Source organism: Bos taurus, chromosome 20, assembly GCF_002263795.3.
Source record: "Bos taurus isolate L1 Dominette 01449 registration number 42190680 breed Hereford chromosome 20, ARS-UCD2.0, whole genome shotgun sequence".
Classification (NCBI taxonomy): domain Eukaryota; kingdom Metazoa; phylum Chordata; class Mammalia; order Artiodactyla; family Bovidae; genus Bos; species Bos taurus.
Genome location: NC_037347.1, coordinates 14,952,458 through 14,974,263, shown reverse-complemented (window position 1 = coordinate 14,974,263; position 21,806 = coordinate 14,952,458). Strand labels below are relative to the sequence as shown.

The 21,806-nt window shown below is 43.2% G+C and overlaps 1 protein-coding gene across 2 annotated transcripts in view; it reads left to right on the top strand.

The window, feature by feature from the left end:
• Positions 1 to 877: 877 nt before the first annotated feature.
• Positions 878 to 21,806, top strand: part of RGS7BP (regulator of G protein signaling 7 binding protein) — a 135,825-nt gene continuing 114,896 nt past the window's right edge. The window contains exons 1-2 of one of the 2 annotated variants that reach the window (XM_010816741.4): positions 878 to 1,662; positions 2,572 to 2,738. In XM_010816741.4, coding sequence (XP_010815043.1) covers positions 1,498 to 1,662; positions 2,572 to 2,738 — 332 coding nt within the window. In that variant the 5' untranslated portion in view covers positions 878 to 1,497. The remainder of the gene's footprint in view (positions 1,663 to 2,571; positions 2,739 to 21,806) is intronic. The other variant, NM_001076930.1, reaches the window with a different exon arrangement.

Below are 21,806 nucleotides of genomic sequence, written 5' to 3'. Positions count from 1 at the left end.
GGTTTTTTAATACATAACTAGTTCCCCTGTGACAGACTTCTTTATCTGTCCCCTCCAAACAAACCGTTCATGGGAACAAGCATTCTCAGAGCACTGGAGTTGAATGCCCACACTAGCTCTCTTCCTTCCAGAAGAATCTTAGGAAGTCAGTGGTAAGGGTGAACTTAAATGGCCAAGGAACTCACTCCAGGGCACCCCTTTCATGGGCCAGCTCCTTTGGCCTCTGAGTCACTGAGATCCACAGAGGAGAACTGAGCCTTTCCAGTGTCCAGGGAGGCCTGTTGGCTCTTGTTCAGACCTCCACCGGGAAACTCTCAGAGCTGGGTACTCAGCCTCTGGAACGGAAGACCAGGAACTTCACTAGTTAAGATGGGATGGAACGGCTGGAGGACCAGTTTGACTGAAGGCCTCTTGCCTTCTGCTCCCGCTGCTGCTGGTTTCCCTCCCTGCACATGCTGAAAAAGACAAAAACAAAAACACAACAAAACCCAGGGAAACAAAGCTATTTTCAAATACTGTTATCAAGAGATCTTCCTTCTGAGGTTAAAAACCTCACTTCCTCCTCCATGGGTTCTGCTCATCTGTGGCCCCGGAACGTCTCTAACGGCGAGGGCCTCAAAGCTCACACTGGCTGATCTGGGATCTGGGTTTAGGTCCCAGCATGTGGCAATGTGCTCCACTCTGATGACACTTTTCGTTTCTAATAATAGAGCCGATGAAGTAATATTGCAATTGATGTTCCCGGGGATTTGATTGGATAAGTGCATAAGCCCTGGAGGGGGAAGGGGGTTGTATGGACGGATCACATTAGTATTCCCATCCTATCGATGCGCCGGGCCGCGAACCACGTCAGCCGGACTGATTCCCTGCGTCTGCCAGTCCCGCCACGGATTCATTTGGGATCCTCAAACAGGCGAGCCCCGTGGAGACGAGGGATCAAGACAGCGGATTAGAACCAATTGCCTGCTTCGGGGACAGCCAGCCCTTCCAGGCCTGGTGACTGGGGAGGGAGGGGAGCGCCGCCGCCGTGGGAAGACACCCGAAGCTAGAGCGACACTCTCCCCGCTGCACCCCCACCCCCTGCCCCCTTCCACCTGGCAGCGCAGGCTTTTGAAAACTGTCCATCTGAATGGAAACTCGGAACCGCCGGGCGGCGTGTTCCTTCTCGCCCAGCCTTGCGATCCATGCCGAGCGGAAAGCGGTGCGAGCCCGCGCCAGCGCCCAGCTCCTGGGACAGGGCCGGCAGTGTTGCTGAGCAGAACTTGACCGAGCCCCTTCCTCGCTGCTAGTGGAAGCGATGCTGCACGGCACAGCCAGCGCTTCCCCGGCTCTCCTTCAAGCTGAAGGTTACCCACCCGCGCAGTCAGCCCCAACCCTGTGAGCGCCGCGCCTTGGGTCCCAGCTCCGGCTGCTCGGCGGCGGCTCGCAGGGCAACGACCGGGCCGCCCGCGCCGGGGCGCACTGCACCAGCGGCTTCGGCTTGGTGGATGTGTATGCATGAGTTCTGCACCGAATGGGCGCAAAAAGCGCCCCAGCCGGTCCACCCGCTCCTCAATCTTCCAGATCAGCAAGCCCCCGCTGCAGACCGGGGACTGGGAGCGCAGGGGCAGCGGCTCCGAGAGCGCCCACAAAAGCCAACGAGCCCTGGACGATTGCAAGATGGTAGGTGGAAAATGCGTCTCCTTTTTTTCTTTTCCCTTTGGAGATGTGGGGGAATCGTGTCTGTTAATAGTTCGCCTGAGTGCCAGCCACTCCGCCACCCTCATCTCCTCCATGCCGATCACGTGCACATGCACTATTTTAAAATCTGCAGTCCCCCAGATTCGGGGTGACACCTGGGTCGTCATGGACCCGCCAAGAAGTGCCGCGGAGAGAGTCTTGGGGGCAGCGGTTGTAGGTCATCCTTCTAACCCCTCGGAGAATGGCAGATATGAAAGACTCGGTGAACTGGCTGGCTCACGAGGGAGGGAGGGGTTAGGAAGGTAAGAGTGCTGTGTTGTGGGGAGACAGGAGCAAACAAACCCAAACAGGACGCACAGGGCTCTGCGGAGGGGACGAAGGTTCCAGCGCAGAGGCTGTGGCGGGTCTTCCTGTCAGACACCAGAGCCTGAACTGTTCAGTGGTCTGGCAGGAAGTGAACGGATTGCCTAATACAACCCACCTTTCGCCTTTTGAAATCCACAGGCCAATTCAAATTCACATCCCAGCTGTAGTAGAGGGGAACATTCTATGCGAGAGTTGCCAGCATCACTCTCTGGTGACCTGGGAGTGGCGTGGTAGCTCTCCAAATATGCTCTCGATCGTCAGAAACTTGAGTCTGAACGGATGGGAGCAAGTAGGTCTGGAAATAGAACTTCTATGACCAGACTTAGGGATGAAAAATAAACACTTGCCTTGGACAAAGAGAACAATCTTTGTGTCCCAGTCTTTAAACACTCTGTAGGCTCTTTTGCTCTTTTGCAGGATATTTGAGGTGGCTCGGGGGTCAGTGAAAGCCTCTGTTTAGGTAGGAAAAAATAGCAAACTTTCTGTTGATAAATGTCTTATGAAAGAAACTCACTTCTTTTCCAGCTTGTGCAGGAGTTCAACACGCAAGTGGCCCTGTACCGAGAATTGGTCATTTCCATTGGGGACGTCTCGGTCAGCTGCCCCTCTCTCCGAGAGGAAATGCACAAGACAAGAACCAAAGGCTGTGAAATGGCCCGCCAGGCACACCAAAAACTTGCTGCCATCTCCGGGTAGGAGCCTCTTGGCATTATTTGGTAATTCATGTATATGATGTGTGAATGCTGGCACACAATGGATATTGAGAGTGATCAAGGCCTCAGAGATGATTGCTGCAAATGTGAGGTTTTAAGAGATCAGGATTGTCTAGAGAGCTATGAACAAACTATAGGCCAAATTATAATCCAAAAGTTGTGTGATTTTTGTATATGTATTGAATATTTGGGTCATTAAGTGTCTTTTTTTTTTTTTTTTACAAAATTAACTTTCAGTATGCTGGCCACATTTTGGAATTTGAGGCTTAAGATGTTTTTGCACCAAAGTGAAGTTAAACCATCATGCCTCAAGATTATTTTGTCATCTGCTGCTAAACATGTACTGCACAAAAATCTTTGCTAAATCCCAGATTTACTAAACTATTTATACCATGAGTCAAATTCCTATGATACCATTTAAAATAAGATCCCTAAAATAAAGTCTTGGATATAAATTACTCTCTTCACTGTAGTGTATGAAAGGGAAATTTGAATTTGAGAAAAACTTTTTCAGGATTGGGGAAATTCACAAATTTAACTAATTTTAAGCTGCTTTTGCTCCTTTCTCCAATTATTTTAAATTCTTTTTTTATCACATTTATGGATTCTCATGCCTATTTTAGGTGATAAGACAGTGAGTGAAAACTTCTCTCCTGAGACCATACTCACTTCCTCCTGATCTCCCAATAGTGGGAGAAAATTTAATTGTGGATTTTGTTAACAGTTCCTATTTCAGATAAGTACAAAGAGCAAGGAAACACAGGAATCTTTATGCAGGTACATTGATTTAAGTGTTTCATTCAGTCTGGATTTAGCCTTTATATGTTTGTCTTTATCAGTATGATTATATCACAGTAGAAGTTCTAGTTAGACTCTTGTGCTAATGTTGTAGATCGATAACTTATAGGAATTATATCCAATTTACTTTTTTGAAAGAATCATTTTATCTTTAGTGCCATTAATATATATGGTGACAGTTATTGGTATATAAAGATTAGAAAGCTGTATGTCACCTCTCTTAATAACTAGTTTACATTTGACAACATGTTTATATTTTATATGATGAAAAATGATACACTCTACTAATCTCCTTGAAGTGAGAGACATATAAAATGTTACAAACCTATTTTATTTAGTAGAAGTATTGAACATTATTGTCCTTTTCTGTTTTGTCTGTTATACTATACTTAACAAGAAGTGCATCTGCGAGTGACTCTAAATGTTTAAGGATTTTGGGGAGGAAATGCAGCTGTGAAAAGTATCAGAGAAGAAGAGAGAAAAACAATCAGAAACACAAAAGGGAATCATGGTAGATTAAAGTCTATAAAGAAACAATGGTTCAGAAGAAAAAACAGGTTTAGAACAGAGAGTTTTATGCTCAGAGCTAAGGAACTGCATATTTGTAAACTATGTGTCTAAAAGTTTATGGTGGGTTTATATCCAGGATTCCTTTGAACTGGACCTCAAATTGAGAACATGTTCTAATCAGATAAGATGTACTGGAGAAATGAACAAGGAGGTCAGTTTAGTCTGTTCTGCTACACACACTTCTAAAGGTTTAGAAAAGAAAGAGTCTGCAACTATCGGGTACCAGTTAAGTTTTGAGGATTTGAGGTGAATTTTATTAATTCAGGGAATTATAGCCATTCACTACTTGCTTACATGTTATTTGAGGAATGTTACTGGGGCAGGTTTATAAGGATTCGTGGGAAAATGGGTTGTTCTTAGAGCCTTGCAAAAGTAAGGTCAACTCTATTGAATGTTCTGGTGTAGAATTTGAAACATCTTCCTCCTTAAAATAATGAGATAGAGTTTAACCTTTCTGAAAAATGACAGCAAGATAATTGAGGAAAATCCCTTAAACCCATCACCATCTGGACCCCATTAATGAAGGATGTGATTCCCCTGGGTGGAATTCTATTCCTGATATTGCTGGTTATGCAGGCTCTCATTTCAGGCTTCCTGTGAAGGTTGGTAGGGAGGCTGAAGGATTCACTTTACAATTGGATGCAGGGGTAAGAAAAGCAATGATTCCTGGGGAATGTAGACAGAAAGACTAGATTTCTTGAGTGCCCATTGTCTGCTGGTACAATCCATTTAATTGACAGAATAATCCTCTGAGGGAAGGATTAGTATCTTTATTCGACAAATTGGTTTCAGGGAGGTTGAGCAAATTGCCCAGTCACACAACTAAAAAGTGGTACTTGAATTGGGCCCCAGGTTTGCGTGCTTCTGAAAACCATAATCTTTCCTCCATATAATGCTGCCATTCAGAAAGATGTCAGGTAGAAAGGAACAAAATGCTACGACATGCTCAAGAGATGAACTTCCAAAAGAGTACATAAAGTGAAAGAAGACAGTCAGAAAATACCACATATTATATGATTCCGTTTAAGTGAAATGCTCAGAGAAAGCAAATCTATAAGAAACAGAAAGTAGATTAGTGGTTTCCTAGGGTGGGAACAGAGAGTAAGTGCAAATGAGCTTGAGGTATCTTTGGGAGTGATGGAAATGATCCCAATTTGAATTAGGGTGATAGTTGTCAACTGTATGTTATCTGAAAATCAATGACTTGCCCGCTTACAATGAGTGAATTTTACAGTATGTAAAGGATACCTCAATAAGTGTTTTTAAAAAGGTGTGATCACTGTTACCATGATTAACACTTGCCTTTCGTTGGGTTTATTCTTTTCAACATATGTAGCTTTTAGTGAAAGTGATATGAGCTACAGAGATGGGACAAATAAAGCTTGGCTCTCCATGCGTGCATCAAGTTGCCTGCCTGATAGTGATCATCTAAGCATCAATTTGTTTCTCTGGGGAGGAACATAGTTTGGGTCAAAAGTTAAAAAAAAAAAAAATTAAGCCACAAATGCTATATGGCTTCTATCCCTGACCAATTGAAGTCCTCAAGGAATGGTGACCACAAGAGAAGAAGATTCAGAGTGTGGTTCTCACTAGCTGGCCCTGGGTAAGCAGGCCTTCTTCACAGACACAAGGGAAACGCTTTCTCAAATTGTATTTAGATCAGCAGACGTTTGGGTACAGCCTTTTCTTTCTTTACTGTACCTTCGCCATGCCTATCTTCTCCTAGTTGTTAAAGCTAAGCGGGGCCCTGCTCCGTGTTTCTGTGTATATGTGAGTTCTGGGCCCTGTCTCCTTGAACTTCCTTCCAAAAATGACTTCTGAGACACCTTTGAAGAATCCCTAGGGCTCCATGATACTGAGAATACTGAGTAAGCAAAATATCCTCCCTTTATATTTACAGAATCTGAGTTTTGGAGGATTTAAAGTGACTTTACAAGCAACTTGGTCATATGAGTGTGTATGAGGATTTTATAGTCAGGCAGACCTGTGCTGAATACCATATTTGCTGATCTTGATGGAATTACTTAACCCTCTGAATCTCAGTTCCCTCATTTGTAAACTAGTTGTCATGCTTACTCCTGAGTTAGTTGAGAGGACTTAGGGAGCCAGCTGGGTGATGCCTACCCTGGCAGTGGCACTCTGCCCTTCCCAGGTTGCTCTAAGGGTGCAACCCTGGCCTCATGCTTCCTGGTCTAGTGTCTGTTCCATCAACCACATCATCTCCTGAGAGTGAAGACAGAAGAGCACGAGCTAGGAGGACCAGAAGAGACAATATCCTCTAGCAAACCCTCTAGTTTATGCTGTGGCTGGTGGGTTGGTGATTAGGAGTCCTTGTCCTATATGCTTCTATGGTGTCTATGTTGCTCTGGGTCTTCACACCACAACCTTCTGTTAGTGGCTGCTGATGAGACTGAAAGTGAGGTTTGAGTATGCTACTATGAAAGGCAGTATAGCTGTCATAGGAAAGAGCACTGACTCTAAATCAGATCGTATGATTAGTCACTCAGCCATGTCCAACTGTTTGCCTGCCAGGCTTCTCTGTCCATGCGGGTTCTCTAGGCAAGAATACTGGAGTGGGTTGTCATGCCCTCCTCCAGGGGATCTTCCTGACCTAGGGATCGACCCCAGGTCTCCTGCATTGCAGACTGATTCTTTACCATCTGAACCTGGATAAAATCCTGGCTTCACCACTTACTAGGGATACATGCGAACTGATATGCCAATTGCTTCACAGGGTAGTAAATGGCAGTCTGGTGTGGTGGCTAAGTACATAGACTTTGGAGCAAGACTGCCATTGTTCAAATCTCAGCCTCACTACTCACAAATAGTGTGACCTTGGGCAAAGATACTGTCTCTCTGCCTCAATTTCTTAATCAGCAAAATAGGGCTGATGAATAATGGGACCAAATCATAGAGTATTCTGAGAATTGAGTAAAGTAACTACTTAGAAGACTGCCTAGCATCCAGCAAATGCTAGTGTTAAGTTCATATTAGTGTTACTGTAATTATTAACAAAACATTTAAAATTCAGGTGGTCAGATACATTTATATAATAAAAATGTATCCATCAAATAGTTTTCAAATAAATATTTCAGCTGGAATAAATTTTTGTTTACCTAAGCTTCTTACTTTATGTTCTGAAAAACTTTCTAGACTGAAATTTCCTAGATGGTTATCGGAAGACCTCTTCTTGTTAAAAACACTATGGAGATGCGAAGGTTCAAAAGTAGTTAGGTTTAAGATTATTTTCTTCATATAAATCAACCTAGATTCTTCATAAATCATAATATTTACAAAATCTTTGAGTCTAACTCTGGTATAAGTTGTGTGACATTGGACAAGACTGTTAAATTCTCCGTACACCTCAAAAATGGAATTGAATGATTTCTGAGTCATCTGGCTTTATCATTCTAGTGTTTTATGTTAATTCATGTAGAATCACATAGATTTTCTTTACAGAACTGAGCTATTAAAAAAAAAATAAGCACATGCCAGAAGTTTGATGATTGAATTCCAGAAATAATGTTAGGATGTGAACACACTGTGATCACAAGAAGAATCTTAATCTCCTAATGGCTTCCGGGAACAATATTGTGATTATCCTAGGGGTCTGTATTCACAGATTTTACGGTTTTCCCTTCAGCAATTGTTTTCCTGACCAGCCAGGCCTATGTTTTTCTCCTTGTATCTCTCCTCGTGTCTTTTCTTCTTTTTTTGGTCTATTTTAGTTGTGTTTGATTCTTGTTTGACTTTCCTGCTCTTTTTTTTCCCATCTCCCTGTGTGTCCATTTCCTGTCTTGTTTGCTAGGATACTGAGATGGGAGAGGAAGACTCCACAACTGCAGCTTAGTCAGGGTGCTTCCTTTCAGCACTTTGCCTGAGGGTGCAGTGATTACGTGGGGTGATGGAGAGCGGAAGGAGTGTTTGGTGATTATGGAGGCAGCTCACTCAGCTTTCTTTGATCCACATTATAGAGGAGGCCTGGGGTGTAGTAAAAGACGCCTAGTTCGTAGTCACGCCAGGTCACCCACACTGTCCTTTATGTTTTCTTCCTATTAAAGATGCTGGGGTTTTAAATTTTTAACTCTCACTGGTCAGATAGTGAAAGGTGAGTTATATCTGCACCAAAAGAATATGCTATCCGTCTAAGATAATGACAATTCAGTGTTACTTTTCTAGGACTATAGTAACAAAGTACAACAACCTGAGTAGCTTAAACTATGAAAAGTTCTTTTCTCACAGGACTGGAGGCCCAAGATCAAGGCAAGGCTAGTGCCCTGTGAAGACTGTTTCTTTATCTAGCTTCTAGTGGTTTGCTGGCAATCTTTGGTGTTTCTTGGCTTGTTGAAATATCTCTGCCTCCAACTCCTCACGATCTTCTCTGTTTATGTACGTGTATCCAGATTTTCCTGTTTATAAGACATCAGTAATACTGAATTTGGGGGCCACTCTACTGTACATTTTCCTTTGGAGAAGGAAATGGCAACCCACTCCAGTATTCTTGCCTGGAGAATCCCATGGACGGAGGAGCCTGGTGGGCTACAGTCCACGGGGTCGCAGAGTCAGACACGACTGAGCGACCTCACTCACTCACTCACTCACTATGACCTCATGCTAACTTTACTGATTGCACCTGCACCAACGTGTTTCCAAATAAGGTCACATTCTGAGATCCTGGGTGTCAGGATTTCAACATATGAATTTGGGAGGAGGGGTGCGGACACAAGAAGGGTAATTCAACCCACAAATTTCCTTCCCCCATCTGCAGTAGAATACATACTTTGGGTTGTTTTGCCTGGTGGGGATGGAGTTTTGCCCGACACTATCTGCAAAGATAGTGGAGGACAGAGGAACCTGGTGTGCTGCAGTCCACGGGGTCACAAAGAGTCGGATCCAACTTAGTGACTGAACAGCAACAGCAATCTGCATACTTTCTCGACACCTTTGCACTTCCCGGCACCCAGTGTTTTATCATTTGCAGCACTGCAGCTCATATTGGGGTGGGATTTGTGACCATGAAATAGGATACTTTTTGTATGAAATGGACGTATGTGTTCACAAAGAATCCCCAGTATTGTTAGCACTTTGCTCTAACCGATTTAATTACTGATGTCTGAAGGTGGACCAAAATCAACTGCAGAAAAGAATATTAGGGGGAAGTAGTAATTAATACATCGACTATTAGGCACCTGACGGTCCACATATAGGATGCTCACTTTCTCGGGTCTGCATGGCTAGGAGTAGGTGGTGGCCCTCAGTGGTACTGATACTGTACTCAGGAGCAAGTAACAAAGGACTGGCTCATACCCAATTAAAGAAGAGTGTTATTCTTACTAAGCACACCAAGTGTGATAGGGAATCTAGACACATGTCTCCCACTGCCTATTGATGTTTAGCCTTTTTATTTTTGAACAGACTTAATGACTTAGAGGAGAGTGAAAAAGTTGGCTTAAAGCTCAACATTCAGAAAACTAAGATCATGGCATCTGGTCCCATCACTTCATGGGAAATAGATGGGGAAACAGTGGAAACAGCATCAGACTTTATTTTTGGGGGCTCCAAAATCACTGCAGATGGTGATCGCAGCCATGAAATTAAAAGATGCTTACTCCTTGGAAGGAAAGTTATGACCAACCTAGATAGCATTTTCAAAAGCAGAGACATTATTTTGCCAACAAAGGTCCGTCTAGTCAAGGCTATGGTTTTTCCAGTAGTCATGTACGGATGTGAGAGTTGGACTGTGAAGAGAGCTGAGCGCCAAAGAATTGATGATTTTGAACTGTGATGTTAGAGAAGACTCTTTGAGAGTCCCTTGGACTGCAAGGAGATCCACCCAGTCCATTCTAAAGGGGATCAGTCCTGGGTGTTCTTTGGAAGGACTGATGCTAAAGCTGAAACTCCAGTACTTTGGCCACCTCATGTGAAGAGTTGACTCATTGGAAAAGACCCTGATGCTGGGAGGGATTGGGGGCAGGAGGAGAAGGGGACGACAGAGGATGAGATGGTTGGATGGCATCACTGACTCGATGGACGTGAGTCTAAGTGAACTCTGGGAGTTGGTGATGGACAGGGAGGCCTGGCGTGCTGCGATTCACAGGGTCGCAAAGAGTCGGACATGACTGAGCGACTGAACTGAACTGAATGACTTTTACCTTGTTAAAGCTTTCTAATAGATGTTTCAATTTAGAGAGAAAATTAAATCTAAAACAAACTTTAGGAAAACTCCTCATCACTATATTTATTCTGTGAAGTGCAAGAGAGCAAGGCTGTGTTTAATTCATGTTTATACCGGGTGCCAAGCTCATGAGGAAATGTGCACCTTGTTTGTTCATTAAGTTTACTTGGTAGTTTTAAATCTATTCTTAAAAGACATTGTGTCATATACTTCAATTTAAAAATCAACTAAACTTTAATAAGAGGGAAATAACTGTGTCTTGATACAGACTTTAGAAAAAAAAATGAGCAAATACATTAGCTTACATTTTATATTTTTATTATATTTGACTTTATCTTTTCTGGTTTATAACTATAAAACCAATATGTTGGTTTTTAAATGAGAGGACTTGAAGAACACACTTAAGATCAATTTCTGAGGCATAGATTTTCGTTCTTATAAGAAATTAGTGGGCACTCTGTATTTTAGAATTACTCAGAAGGTAATCATGTTTCAGGTTATTTGATAAATAACATCCTAACATCTATTTGGTGACTTTATGTTGAGTAGTTAAACAACCATTTTCTACTGAGATTATTTTTTAAAAACCATTTTTTAAACACTTAGCCCTTGAAAGTTTAGATGTGTCTCATCCAAAAAGATACCTATAGAAAGCAAACTCTGGAGCAGTAACTAAACCACCAGACAGTTCTTTTATTTCCTCTGCTCTAGAAGACATGACTTTAAAAAAAAAAGTGAAAACTTCCTGAAAAACATTTAATTGCTTGTCTATACACATATATACACATATGTATATTGCTTGTTCACACATATATATACTTATAAATAAACACTAAAATTTATGAAATAGATTCCTGTTAGAATAATGTGTCTAAGCCTTTAAAAAGAAGTGCTGCTTTAGCAAATAATGTTTCCAATCCAATGGAAAACTCTAGTTACAATAGGTTAACAAAAATCAACTTAACATTTGCAGGTGTAGATAAATAGTAAGCTAACAATCTACAGCTATTTAACTGAGTTTGAGCCAAAGTGTGTGTGTTGTGGGGGGGATGCATACTAACCCAGAAGGCATCAAACCCCTAGGGTATTCTTCAGTTACTAAAAATAAGTATCTCAAAGTCTCCCACAGTCTTATTCTGTCAGTTACTAAGTCCTGTGCTTTTCCAACATCTGTTGTATCTCTTTTTCACCCCATTTCTGTGGCCACCCACTTAGTTCAGAATCAAGTCCCCTCAGGCCATCAACTATTCCAGTTGGTCTCCTTACCATTAGTCTCTCATCTCTTCTTTTCAGTTTCTCACTAGATCCAGACTAATCCTGCTAAAACTCTCCTCTGATCTTGTCACTTCCTTGCTTTAAAACTTTCAAAGATGCTCCATTGCCTAAAGCAGTGTTTCTTCAAATGGGATTCATGCATTAACCTGTCTCAGAATCATGTGGGGTGCCCTCAGACTGACAGAACCAAAGTTCTAGGGAATGAGGCCTGGAAATCCAACTTTTTAACAAGCACCACCCCATCCCCCAGGAGATTCTTGAACATGCTGAAAATAAGGCCTGTCAGCCTGAAGCGGTGATTCTCAACCTGGGCTGCACACTAGTCACCGGGGAAGCTTTAAAAAATTGCTGATGCTTGAATTCCATCCCTAGAGTTTCTGATTTAGATGATCTGGGAGGCAGCCTAGGCATCGGGATATTTTTTTAAAGCTCCCTATGTGAGCATTTGTATAAAAATGGATTACATTTGGCTACACTGAACACAAAAATTCAAAGTAGCAGTTGCTTAAAGACATCGGGGTTTATTCTGTTACAGAAAAGAAGCCCTAGAATGGCCAGTTTAGAACTGGTATGCTGGCTCACCAGAGAAGGCAATGGCACCCCACTCCAGTACTCTAGCCTGGAAAATCCCATGGACGGAGGAGCCTGGTGGGCTGCAGTCCATGGGGTCGCTAAGAGTCGGACACGACTGAGCGACTTCACTTTCACTTTTCACTTTCATGCATTGGAGAAGGAAACGGCAACCCAAACTCCAGTGTTCTTGCCTGGAGAATCCCAGGGACGGGGGAGCCTGGTGGGCGGCCGTCTATGAGGTCACACAGAGTCAGACAGGACTGAAGTGACTTAGCATAGCATCCTGGCTCACAAGTGAGCGTTTCTGTTGCCTGTTGTTTATGGCTTCCATCAATTTCACTTTATGATGTGAGATTACAATAGGAGCTCCAGCCACGAGTCCCAGTTCCAGACCAGAAGAAAGGTTGAAGGCGAAAGGCCACTTCCCAGCTGGGTCCTCTCTTTTTAAGCAGACCCAAACAGAACTTCTTCCAGAACTGCATCATGTGGCCACATCTCACTGTGAGGGAGACAAGGAAAAGGATTCTCTTATCCTTGCCACCTTAAATAAAAGAAGGACTTTAACACTAAGGAAAAGAGAGAGAGCAAATATGGGGAAACAACACATGACCTCTGTCCCCAGTCTGTATTCCTGGACTTAACTTTTACCATTTAATTTGTAAATACTTTGCTTATTCAGACTAGTCTGCTTTTTAGTCCTTAAGGATGTGTAGCGGGATTGCCCCATTCTATCAAGTCTGCATCTATGGTTTCTAGATGAAAAATCCCATTCCGTCTATTAAAAGAAATAATTTACTCTCCTAAATGTCAAGGTCTTACTTGCAGTCTCATTGTCTGCCATGCTCCTTGAACAGAAATTCAGAGTGGATCGGAGGGTCCCAAAATGAATAAGAATATTTTTTCTGCTTTTAAATGGACCCATGAAAAAGATGAAAGGTTCAGGAACCACTTGGGAGGGCAGGAAGTTAGGCAAGGTGCCTTTGAAAGGGTTTGAGTATCATTTTCACACAGCAGGATGTGAAATAGGATAAGGCCTACAAGGAGGATAAGTAGTGGCATTCAAGAAATCAATTTTTAAAAATCTACCAGAAACGGAATGGGTTTAAAAAAAAAAAAATAGACCTAAACTTTATTTTTTTAATTTATTCTTAATTGGAGGAGCATTGCTTTACAATATTGTATTAGTTTCTGCTATACAAAAACATGAATCAGCTATATATCCTCTCCCTCTCGAGCCTCCCCACCCCCACCCCAGCATTCTAGGTCAACACAGAGCACTGAGCTGAGTTCCCTGCACTATACAGCTGCTTCTCACAAGCTATTTTACACATGGTTGCTAAGAGTTGGACACGACTGAGCAACTTCACTTTGACTTTTCACTTTCATGCGCTGGAGAAGGAAATGGCAATCCACTCCAGTGTTCTTGCCTGGAGAATCCCAGGGACGGCGGAGCCTGGTGGGCTGCCGTCTATGGGGTCACACAGAGTCTGACACGACTAAAGTGACTTAGCAGCAGCAGCAGCAGCAGCAGTGCATATATGTCAGTGCTACTGTCTCAATTCATCCTACCTTCTAAACTTTATTTTAAATCAAAGAAAAAAATTCCATCAAGGGGCTAAAATCTGATGAGCTATATTAGAAATAAAAGGTAGGGAGGCAGGGTTTTTTGGATACGGGTATAAGCTTCAAGATGATCTATGATCAATATTGTGAGTTCATTAAGAGAGACTGAACTTGAAACTCATTATCTCATGTAAATGGTGTTATATACAGCAGTCGGGACATAAATGGTATTTAACCCATAATTTCCTAAACTATAAACCTATTCAACACATGTGACAGTATCTTTGGTGAGGAAACATATTCATTTACAACTCTGGAAGTCGTCTTCCTTTCTGAGGACCTATTCATAGAGCATCCATATGCCACGTGCTTTTCTAGGTGCCAGAAACACAGCAGTTCTGAAAAAATAGAGAAGGTCCCTGCATTCATGGTTAGGGATGATCAAGAAGAGCTATAGTCTAAAATTTTGTGTCCCCACAAAGTTTATTATGTTGAAATTCTAATGCCCAGTGTTATGACACCGGTAGGTGGGTCCTTGGGAGGTACTGAAGCCATAGGATGGAGCCCTCATGTATGGGATTAGTGTGCTAATAAAGAAGGCTCCAGAAATATCCCTCACCCCTTCCGCCAGTAAGAACACACAGAGAGGGCACTGGCTATGAGCCAGGAAGAAGGCTCTCACCAAACAGGGCCTTTTTGTGCCTTGATCTCATATTTCCCATCTCCAAAACTGTGAGAAATACATTTCTGTGAAATGGCACCCCACTCCAATGTTCTTGCCTGGAGAATCCCATGGATGGAGGAGCCTGGTGGGCTGCAGTCCATGGGGTCGCAAAGAGTTGGACACGACTGAGCAACTTCACTTTCTTTCTTTGTTTCTAAGCCACCCAGTCTGTGGTATTTTGTTATAGCAGCCTGAATGGACAAAGACAAAAAGAAACAAGCAGGGGAGAGAGCATTTCAGAGAGTGATAAAAGCAGTGGAAAAAATAAAATAGGATGATACTATTAAAGAATGATGGGTGCAGTGTGGTGACATCTGAGAAGGTGACATTCTAACTTGATATCTGACTTTGAGAAGTCATGTGATGAGCTAAGAGAAAAACATTTCAGGTGGAAGGAATAGCAAGTGTAAAGGTTCTAAAATGAACTGACCTTGGCATGTCTGAGGGAAAGAAAGAAGACTAGATGATCAGTTTGGAATTGACTTCAGCTGCAAGTAACATAGGCTGAATTTCTGTGACTTTCATAGATACAGGTTTATTTTCTTACATAATTATAAACCCAGTGATAGGGGATAGCACACATTGGTTCATGATTTAAAGGTATCAGGCCTGAGATTTCTATAATCGGGTCTTTTCCTCTAAGTTCCAAGACTGGTGCTTCAGCTCCAGAAATTCTCTCCATGCTTCCAAGTAGGAAGGACAGAGAGCAAAGGCAAAGACATAGACAATTGTGTCTCTTTTAAAAAGAGCTTTTTCAGGGGGCTTCCCTGGTGGTCCAGTGGCTAAGACTCCGCACTCCCAGTGCAGGGGGTCCAGGTTCAATCCCGGGTCAAAGAGCTAGATCCCACCTGCTGCAAATAAGAGTTCACAAACCACAACTAAACATTCCACTGTTGCTGCTGCTGCTGCTAAGTCGCTTCAGTCGTGTCCGACTCTATGCGACACCATAGATGGCAGCCCACCAGGCTCCCCCGTCCCTGGGATTCTCCAGGCAAGAACACTGGAGTGGGTTGCCATTTCCTTCTCCAATGCATGAAAGTGAAAAGTCAAAGTGAAGTCACTCAGTCGTGTCCAACTCTTAGCAACCTCATGGACTGCAGCCTACCAGGCTCCTCCATCCATGGGATTTTCCAGGCAAGAGTACTGGAGTGGGGTGCCATTGCCTTCTCCAAACATTCCACTAGCCGAAACTAAAGAAAAAAAAACAATTCTACATGCTGCAACTAAAGATCCCACGTGCCCAGCACAGCCAAATAAATAATTAATTAAAAATAAATAAATGAATAGCAAGCTTTGTCAAAAGTCTCACATAACAACTTCCATGAACATCCTGTTGGCCAGGAATAAATCATATGACTTTCATGCTATGACTTACATACATCTCTGTCCATATTAGCTGTCTAGTGAGGACAAAAATTTCCCAATCTGTAAGCCAAAGTGATGCTTCCTGAGGCCCAGGATAGGGGAACTTTAGCAAGACTAGGGAGACAGGAAGAATAGGGCGCTTGGATGTGAGAAGTGAGGAAAGGGGTGTTCAGTTCAGTTCAGTTCAGTTGCTCAGTCGTGTCCGACTCTTTTCGACCCCATGAATCTCAGCACACCAGGCCTCCCTGTCCATCACCATCTCCTGGAGTTCACCCAGACTCATGTCCATCGAGTCAGTGATGCCATCCAGCCATCTCATCCTCTGTCATCGCCTTCTCCTCCTGCCCCCAATCCCTCCCAGCATCAGTCTTTTCCAATGAGTCAACTCTTCACATGAGGTGGTCAAAGTATTGGAGTTTCAGCTTTAGCATCATTCCCTCCAAAGAAATCCCAGGGGTGATCTCCTTCAGAATGGACTGGTTGGATCTCTTTGCAGTCCAAGGGACTCTCAAGAGTCTTCTCCAACATCACAGTTCAAAAGCATCAATTCTTCAGGGCTCAGCATTCTTCACAGTCCAACTCTCACATCCATACATGACCACAGGAAAAACCATAGCCTTGACTAGATGGACCTTTGTTGGCAAAGTAATGTCTCTGCTTTTGAATATGCTATCTAGGTTGGTCATAACTTTCCTTCCAAGGAGTAAGCGTCTTTTAATTTCATGGCTGCAGTCACCATCTGCAGTGATTTTGGAGCCCAAAAAAATAAAGTCTGACACTGTTTCCACTGTTTCCCCATCTATTTCCCATGAAGTGATGGGACTAGATGCCATGATCTTCGTTTTCTGAATGCTGAGCTTTAAGCCAACTTTTTCACTCCGTTGGGGACGAGATCCCCTAGCATCTACCCCTCCTTCCTGCCCATTTCCTTCTTGGCTAATAAGCCAAGTCCTTCCATTTCTTCCTTAAATATTGAATACGTACTATTGGCTGGCCACTGTGCAAGGCTCTGGAGGTAGAAAAAGAAATACAACACATTGCCTGCCCTTCAAGGAGCTTATTGCCTAGCATCTGTGTAAACAAACAGACGTGTAAACAAATCATTGCAAAACAGTGGGATCACCGCAACAATAGAAATACGTAGATAGTAGGAGAGGCACAAAGGAGGTGGCAGTCAGCTCAGCTTGTGTGTGTGTAGCCAGGAAAGACTACTTCATTAAGGGCAGGATGTCACCTAGACAGAGCTTTGGATGCAAGGAGTAAAGCCCTTCCTCTTTCGTGTGCCTTTGAGGTTTCTGCTGTGAGTAAACTTGAAAAGACACCGCTTGTGTGTCTTGAGCCAAGGGGAAACAGAAATAGGAGTGTCACTGTGCTGAGAACCGACTGCGTGCTGTACCCCTTTGCCTATATTATTCCATGATTAAATGCGTTCATCTGAAATAATATTTACTTAGAACCCAGTGAGATAATATCTTAAAGTGAGCTATTTTGGCTAAGAAATCCTTGTACCTATGAGTAGCAGAGACCAGCCTAATCATAGAGCCTACTGTGAATTAGGTAGGTGGGAGCTGGGATTCTTTCACAAGTTCAAGCATGTCAGAACAGTGGTCCTGGTGATTCTTGTGGTTCAAGTGACTTAGCCCTTGTGGGTCCAAGATCATGGTCCCATTCATAGCCAATAAGACTCCAAGGCTGACTCTTGAGATTAGACCAGAAGTCCCCAACATTTTTGGCACCAGGGATCTGTTCTGTGGAAGGTGATTTTTTTCATGGACCCTGGTGGTCGGGGGGAAGGATAGTTTCTGGATGGTTCTCATAAGGAGTTTACAACCTAGACCCCTGACATGCACGGTTCACAGTAGGGTTTGAATTCCTATAAGAAACCTAATGCTGTCAATGATCTGAAAGGAGGCAGAGCTCAGGGGTGATGCGAGTGATTGGGGAGTAGCTGTAAATACAGATGAAGCTTCACTTGCTCACCCACCACTCATCTCCTGCTGTGCAGCCTGGTTCCTAACACAGGAGTGGGGGACCCCTGTGCTAGAGCTTCCACACCTCACCTGGAAGCTCCCCAGAGCACCCATAATGCTAAATATTTTTAGAATTTCCATTTGGTAGTACATTTAGTTCAACAAGTTGAGGTATTTGGTCAAGATATTGGGCAGGGTTGGAATTTGAACTCGGGTCTTTCTAGTGCCTGAGTCTTTATTTTGACACTACACAGGGCTATTTTGTTTCCCCAGGCAGCTCCTTTCTTTCTCCGAGTGGCCCCAGAATTGGCCAACCTGCCTTCCTTCCCTTCCACTGTTACAAAATGTTATTTCCACTCAGAGTCTCTCTGCTTCCCTGGACTCACTTCAGCACAAGGACCTCTTCAGCCAGCACATAGCTGACTTGAGGGTTTTTAAGGTTTCCTCAGCTAGTAAGAGAAGAAAACAAGCAGGCAGGAAAAAAATAACAAAATTATGGCCTTGCTGAAGCCGCCAGTGGAATGTGAATGGATCTCAGCTCTGCATTCTCGAGGCTTCAGCATTTCTCTCTGGGCTCCAAATTTTTCAGACTTCCTCTCTCCATACTGGGTCTACCTCAAATTGCTTCATCCTTGGGCACCCTTTTTCTGGTCTGTTTCCCTACTCAAGTCCTAGAAATATTGGACCAGGTCGAGGCCGGCTGAATTCTGGATTTCAAGAAACCACGTGCTTCTTCTCAGCAGAGCATGCTGGAGGAGGGGACCCTCTAGTATCACAGTGACACCGGCCACCCAGCTCCATGCCAGCACATCAGTGAGCACAGGAGTGGGAAGAGAACTGCAGATAAGGTTAGGAGTGGTGCCCACTCACCACTTCTGAGGAGAGGCTCAGAAAAGAGCTTCCCACTGGGTGATGGGTGATAGGATCACTCAGGAAAGTACCATAGAGGCTGGGTAAAAAGATGGGAAGGACTCATAGGTGACAAGAATGGGAAGAGATTACCAGACCAGTCTCAAAACATCACTTCTTAAAATACCAAAATCCCTTGTCAATAAACCCAAAAGAGCTCCTGCTTTCCCCACAAATGAAGTTTAAAATTGGAATACACAGTAATTATCTAAATCGGCCCCTTCATGGGATTTCCAGATTTCAACCAGACAGATAACTTCTCAGAGCTTCAGGCTCTAAGTTTTAGGCCCTGTTATTCCCTTACTGGGTCTCATTTTGAAGCATCAAATTTGGCTTGGAAGTTTTCTCCCTTTTTGTATGCAGACATACCTCATTTTGGTATACTTTACAGATACTGCGTTTTTTTAAAGAAATTGATGATTTGTGTCAATCCTGCATTGAACAAGTCCGTGGCTTAGAATTCTTATTTCTGTTCTTGCCATCCACTCCCTGAGCTCAGGAATTATGTGAAACTGACAGTTTTTTCCTCTCTCAGATATTCATTATCAGTAAACAGATGATTTCTGATTTTTTAATCTTCAATATCATATTCCTATTATTCCATTACTATGAAAATTCCTACTTGTCTTAGAATCAAAGAATAAATGATTCCCCCTTACCCTCACCAAAATATTTCTGATGTAGGAAAAATTTAGGTAGAAAACAGATTAATTCCTAAAATTACCTCTGGTGTATAATCATATATAATTCATGTTTCTTAAGTCACACACTTTAAACATTTGGGGGCTTAGTCATTATTTCTGTTCAAGGGGGGATTATTTGAAAAAAACGCACTGATGTCTGTAAGAAGAAGATGTGGTCAGAAGTGAGTTTTGGGGAAGTGAGTCAAGGATAAGTCATCTTAAGACTCTTGTTCTTACTAGCACTTTTATAAAAATCTATTTGTTTTGGTTTTGTGATGGTCCTCATCTGGGTCCTACTCAAAAATAGGAAGACCTTCTATCTGAGGACCACAACCGAGTGTTCATTCCTACAGGCACCAGATGAGGCAAATGGTAATGGTCAGGATCTTTTTGTGGTTGTGATTTGGGGATGTGTAGCTTGGATGAGCACAAATATGCTCACGGTGGAAGAGAGAAACACTCACCCTACTGAGAAGTGAGTGACAGATCTCTCCCTAGTGTGAGGCATATTAGGATTCTCCAAAGAAACAGAAACAATCAGGTGTGGGGGTGGGGTGGGGGTGGGGTGGGGGTGGTAGGTAATATAGAACGAGGCTCACACAATTACGGAGGCAGAGCGGTCCCACAATTTGCCATCTGCAAGCTGGAGACCCAGGAAAGTGGTGGTCTAATTCACTCAGAGTCCAAACACCCGAGAAGCAGGGGAACCAATGATGTGAGTCCTAGTCTGAGGGCAGGAGGGGACTAATGTCCTAGCTTAGCATTCAGAGAGAGAATTCAACCTTCTTTCACTGTTTTGTTCTGTTTGGACCCTCAGGGGATTGAATGGTGCCCACCCACACTGCTTTACTCTGTGCCAATGCAAATGCTAATCTCTTCCAGAAACAGCCAGAAACAGGGTTTCACCACATGCCTGGGCATTCTGTGGTCGAGTCAAGTTGACACATAAAGGTCATGATTATACTGGGTCAGTTGCCTTGACCATGGCAGAGGGCTGAAAGGCCCAGAATTCATTAGTCTCCAAGAGCAGCTGTGGAGGATCACCTGTGGACATCTGAGGAGACTTCTCTCTGTGCATAGTGAGAGGGGTGAGTTGAGGTGGTCCCTGTCTATCAGCATGTGCTCAGGAATCAGGACCCAGCCACCCCTCACCTCAGAGCCACTACATGGAGGATGACAGGGTTTGAAGGAGATGGCTGTATCTTCCAAGCTGGGTGACTTTCATGAACGTTTTTTGCCATAAACCCTGTTTTCTTACTATCTGAAGTTGGAGCTCAAATGGCTGCATCTGTTTGCGTACTGTACCATCATTGAATAATGAGGAAACTGCTCAGATTATTTAGGCCACAGCATGCACCACAATGCAAAATCACTCAGCAAATGTTCCCTCCAGAAAACAAGCCTTCTCAACTGTTTTTATATTCATGGATTCAATCTTTTTGTTTTCTGAGGATGAAATATGTTTTAAGCTACCAAGTCTGTTCAGAGAAGCTTTAAATGATTCTCGAAATTTTCCTATTAGGTTATTGTACAGGCACCATCGTGGATTTGATGTGAAAATGTGAAACAAGTTAAAATGTCTGTTTAGGTATAATCTTTCCAAAAGACAAGTCATCCCAGTTCATTTGGGGAAAGTCTTGCTTTTCATGCTTCACCGTTATAAAGACAATCTCCAACTTCAGAGAAAGAAATTCTGTGGGATGTGAGGGGGAAAGAGGCAAGAAAGGAGAATGATTCAGCTGGAAAAGAGGAAAGAAAACGAAGAAGGAGGAAGTAATTAGTTCTTTGGGAACTGTGCTGATTAAGGAGCTGGCACTGCCGAGGGATAAAGGGATAAGAAAAGGGAACATGCAGTTGTAAGGTTGGAGGCAGTTGTGCAAATCAACTCTCCAAACTCAGATCCATCAGGGGCCAGAGAGGCGATGTGAAAACATGAAGTGGTGGGGGAAAGGGGAGGGGGCCGATGGAGCGTCCACACCTGTGGGTCTAAGGCAGGCTGCTACCAGACTCCGCTGATTACTGATTCCCATGCAGAAAGGGGGGCCAAATGTGCCATATTTGTGACTTTTAAAAAAGAGAATCCATGAATTCATGTTTGTCTGTGAAATATCACAATTTTTAAATGTTGGCTAACAGAAAAGTCTGCTGAGTGAAAGTGGCCCTCAGCCATGAGTGGCTACCTGTATTATCACCTGCTTGCTTGCTCAGAATATTTACAGAAGGTTGGATATGAACAATTAGAGAGATGCCAGGATGTGTGACCATTTTGTATTTGTGTTAGTAACTGTATCACCTTCTTAATTTCTTTGTTGCTTTCTGTGTGGAGTATTAAAACTCACTAATACCTGTCACCTCATTAAACAAAATGAAACCTAAAAAAACCCTAGCAAATATAGGAAAAAGAGAGATGTATATTTTGGCCTTGAATTGTTAGTTAATGAA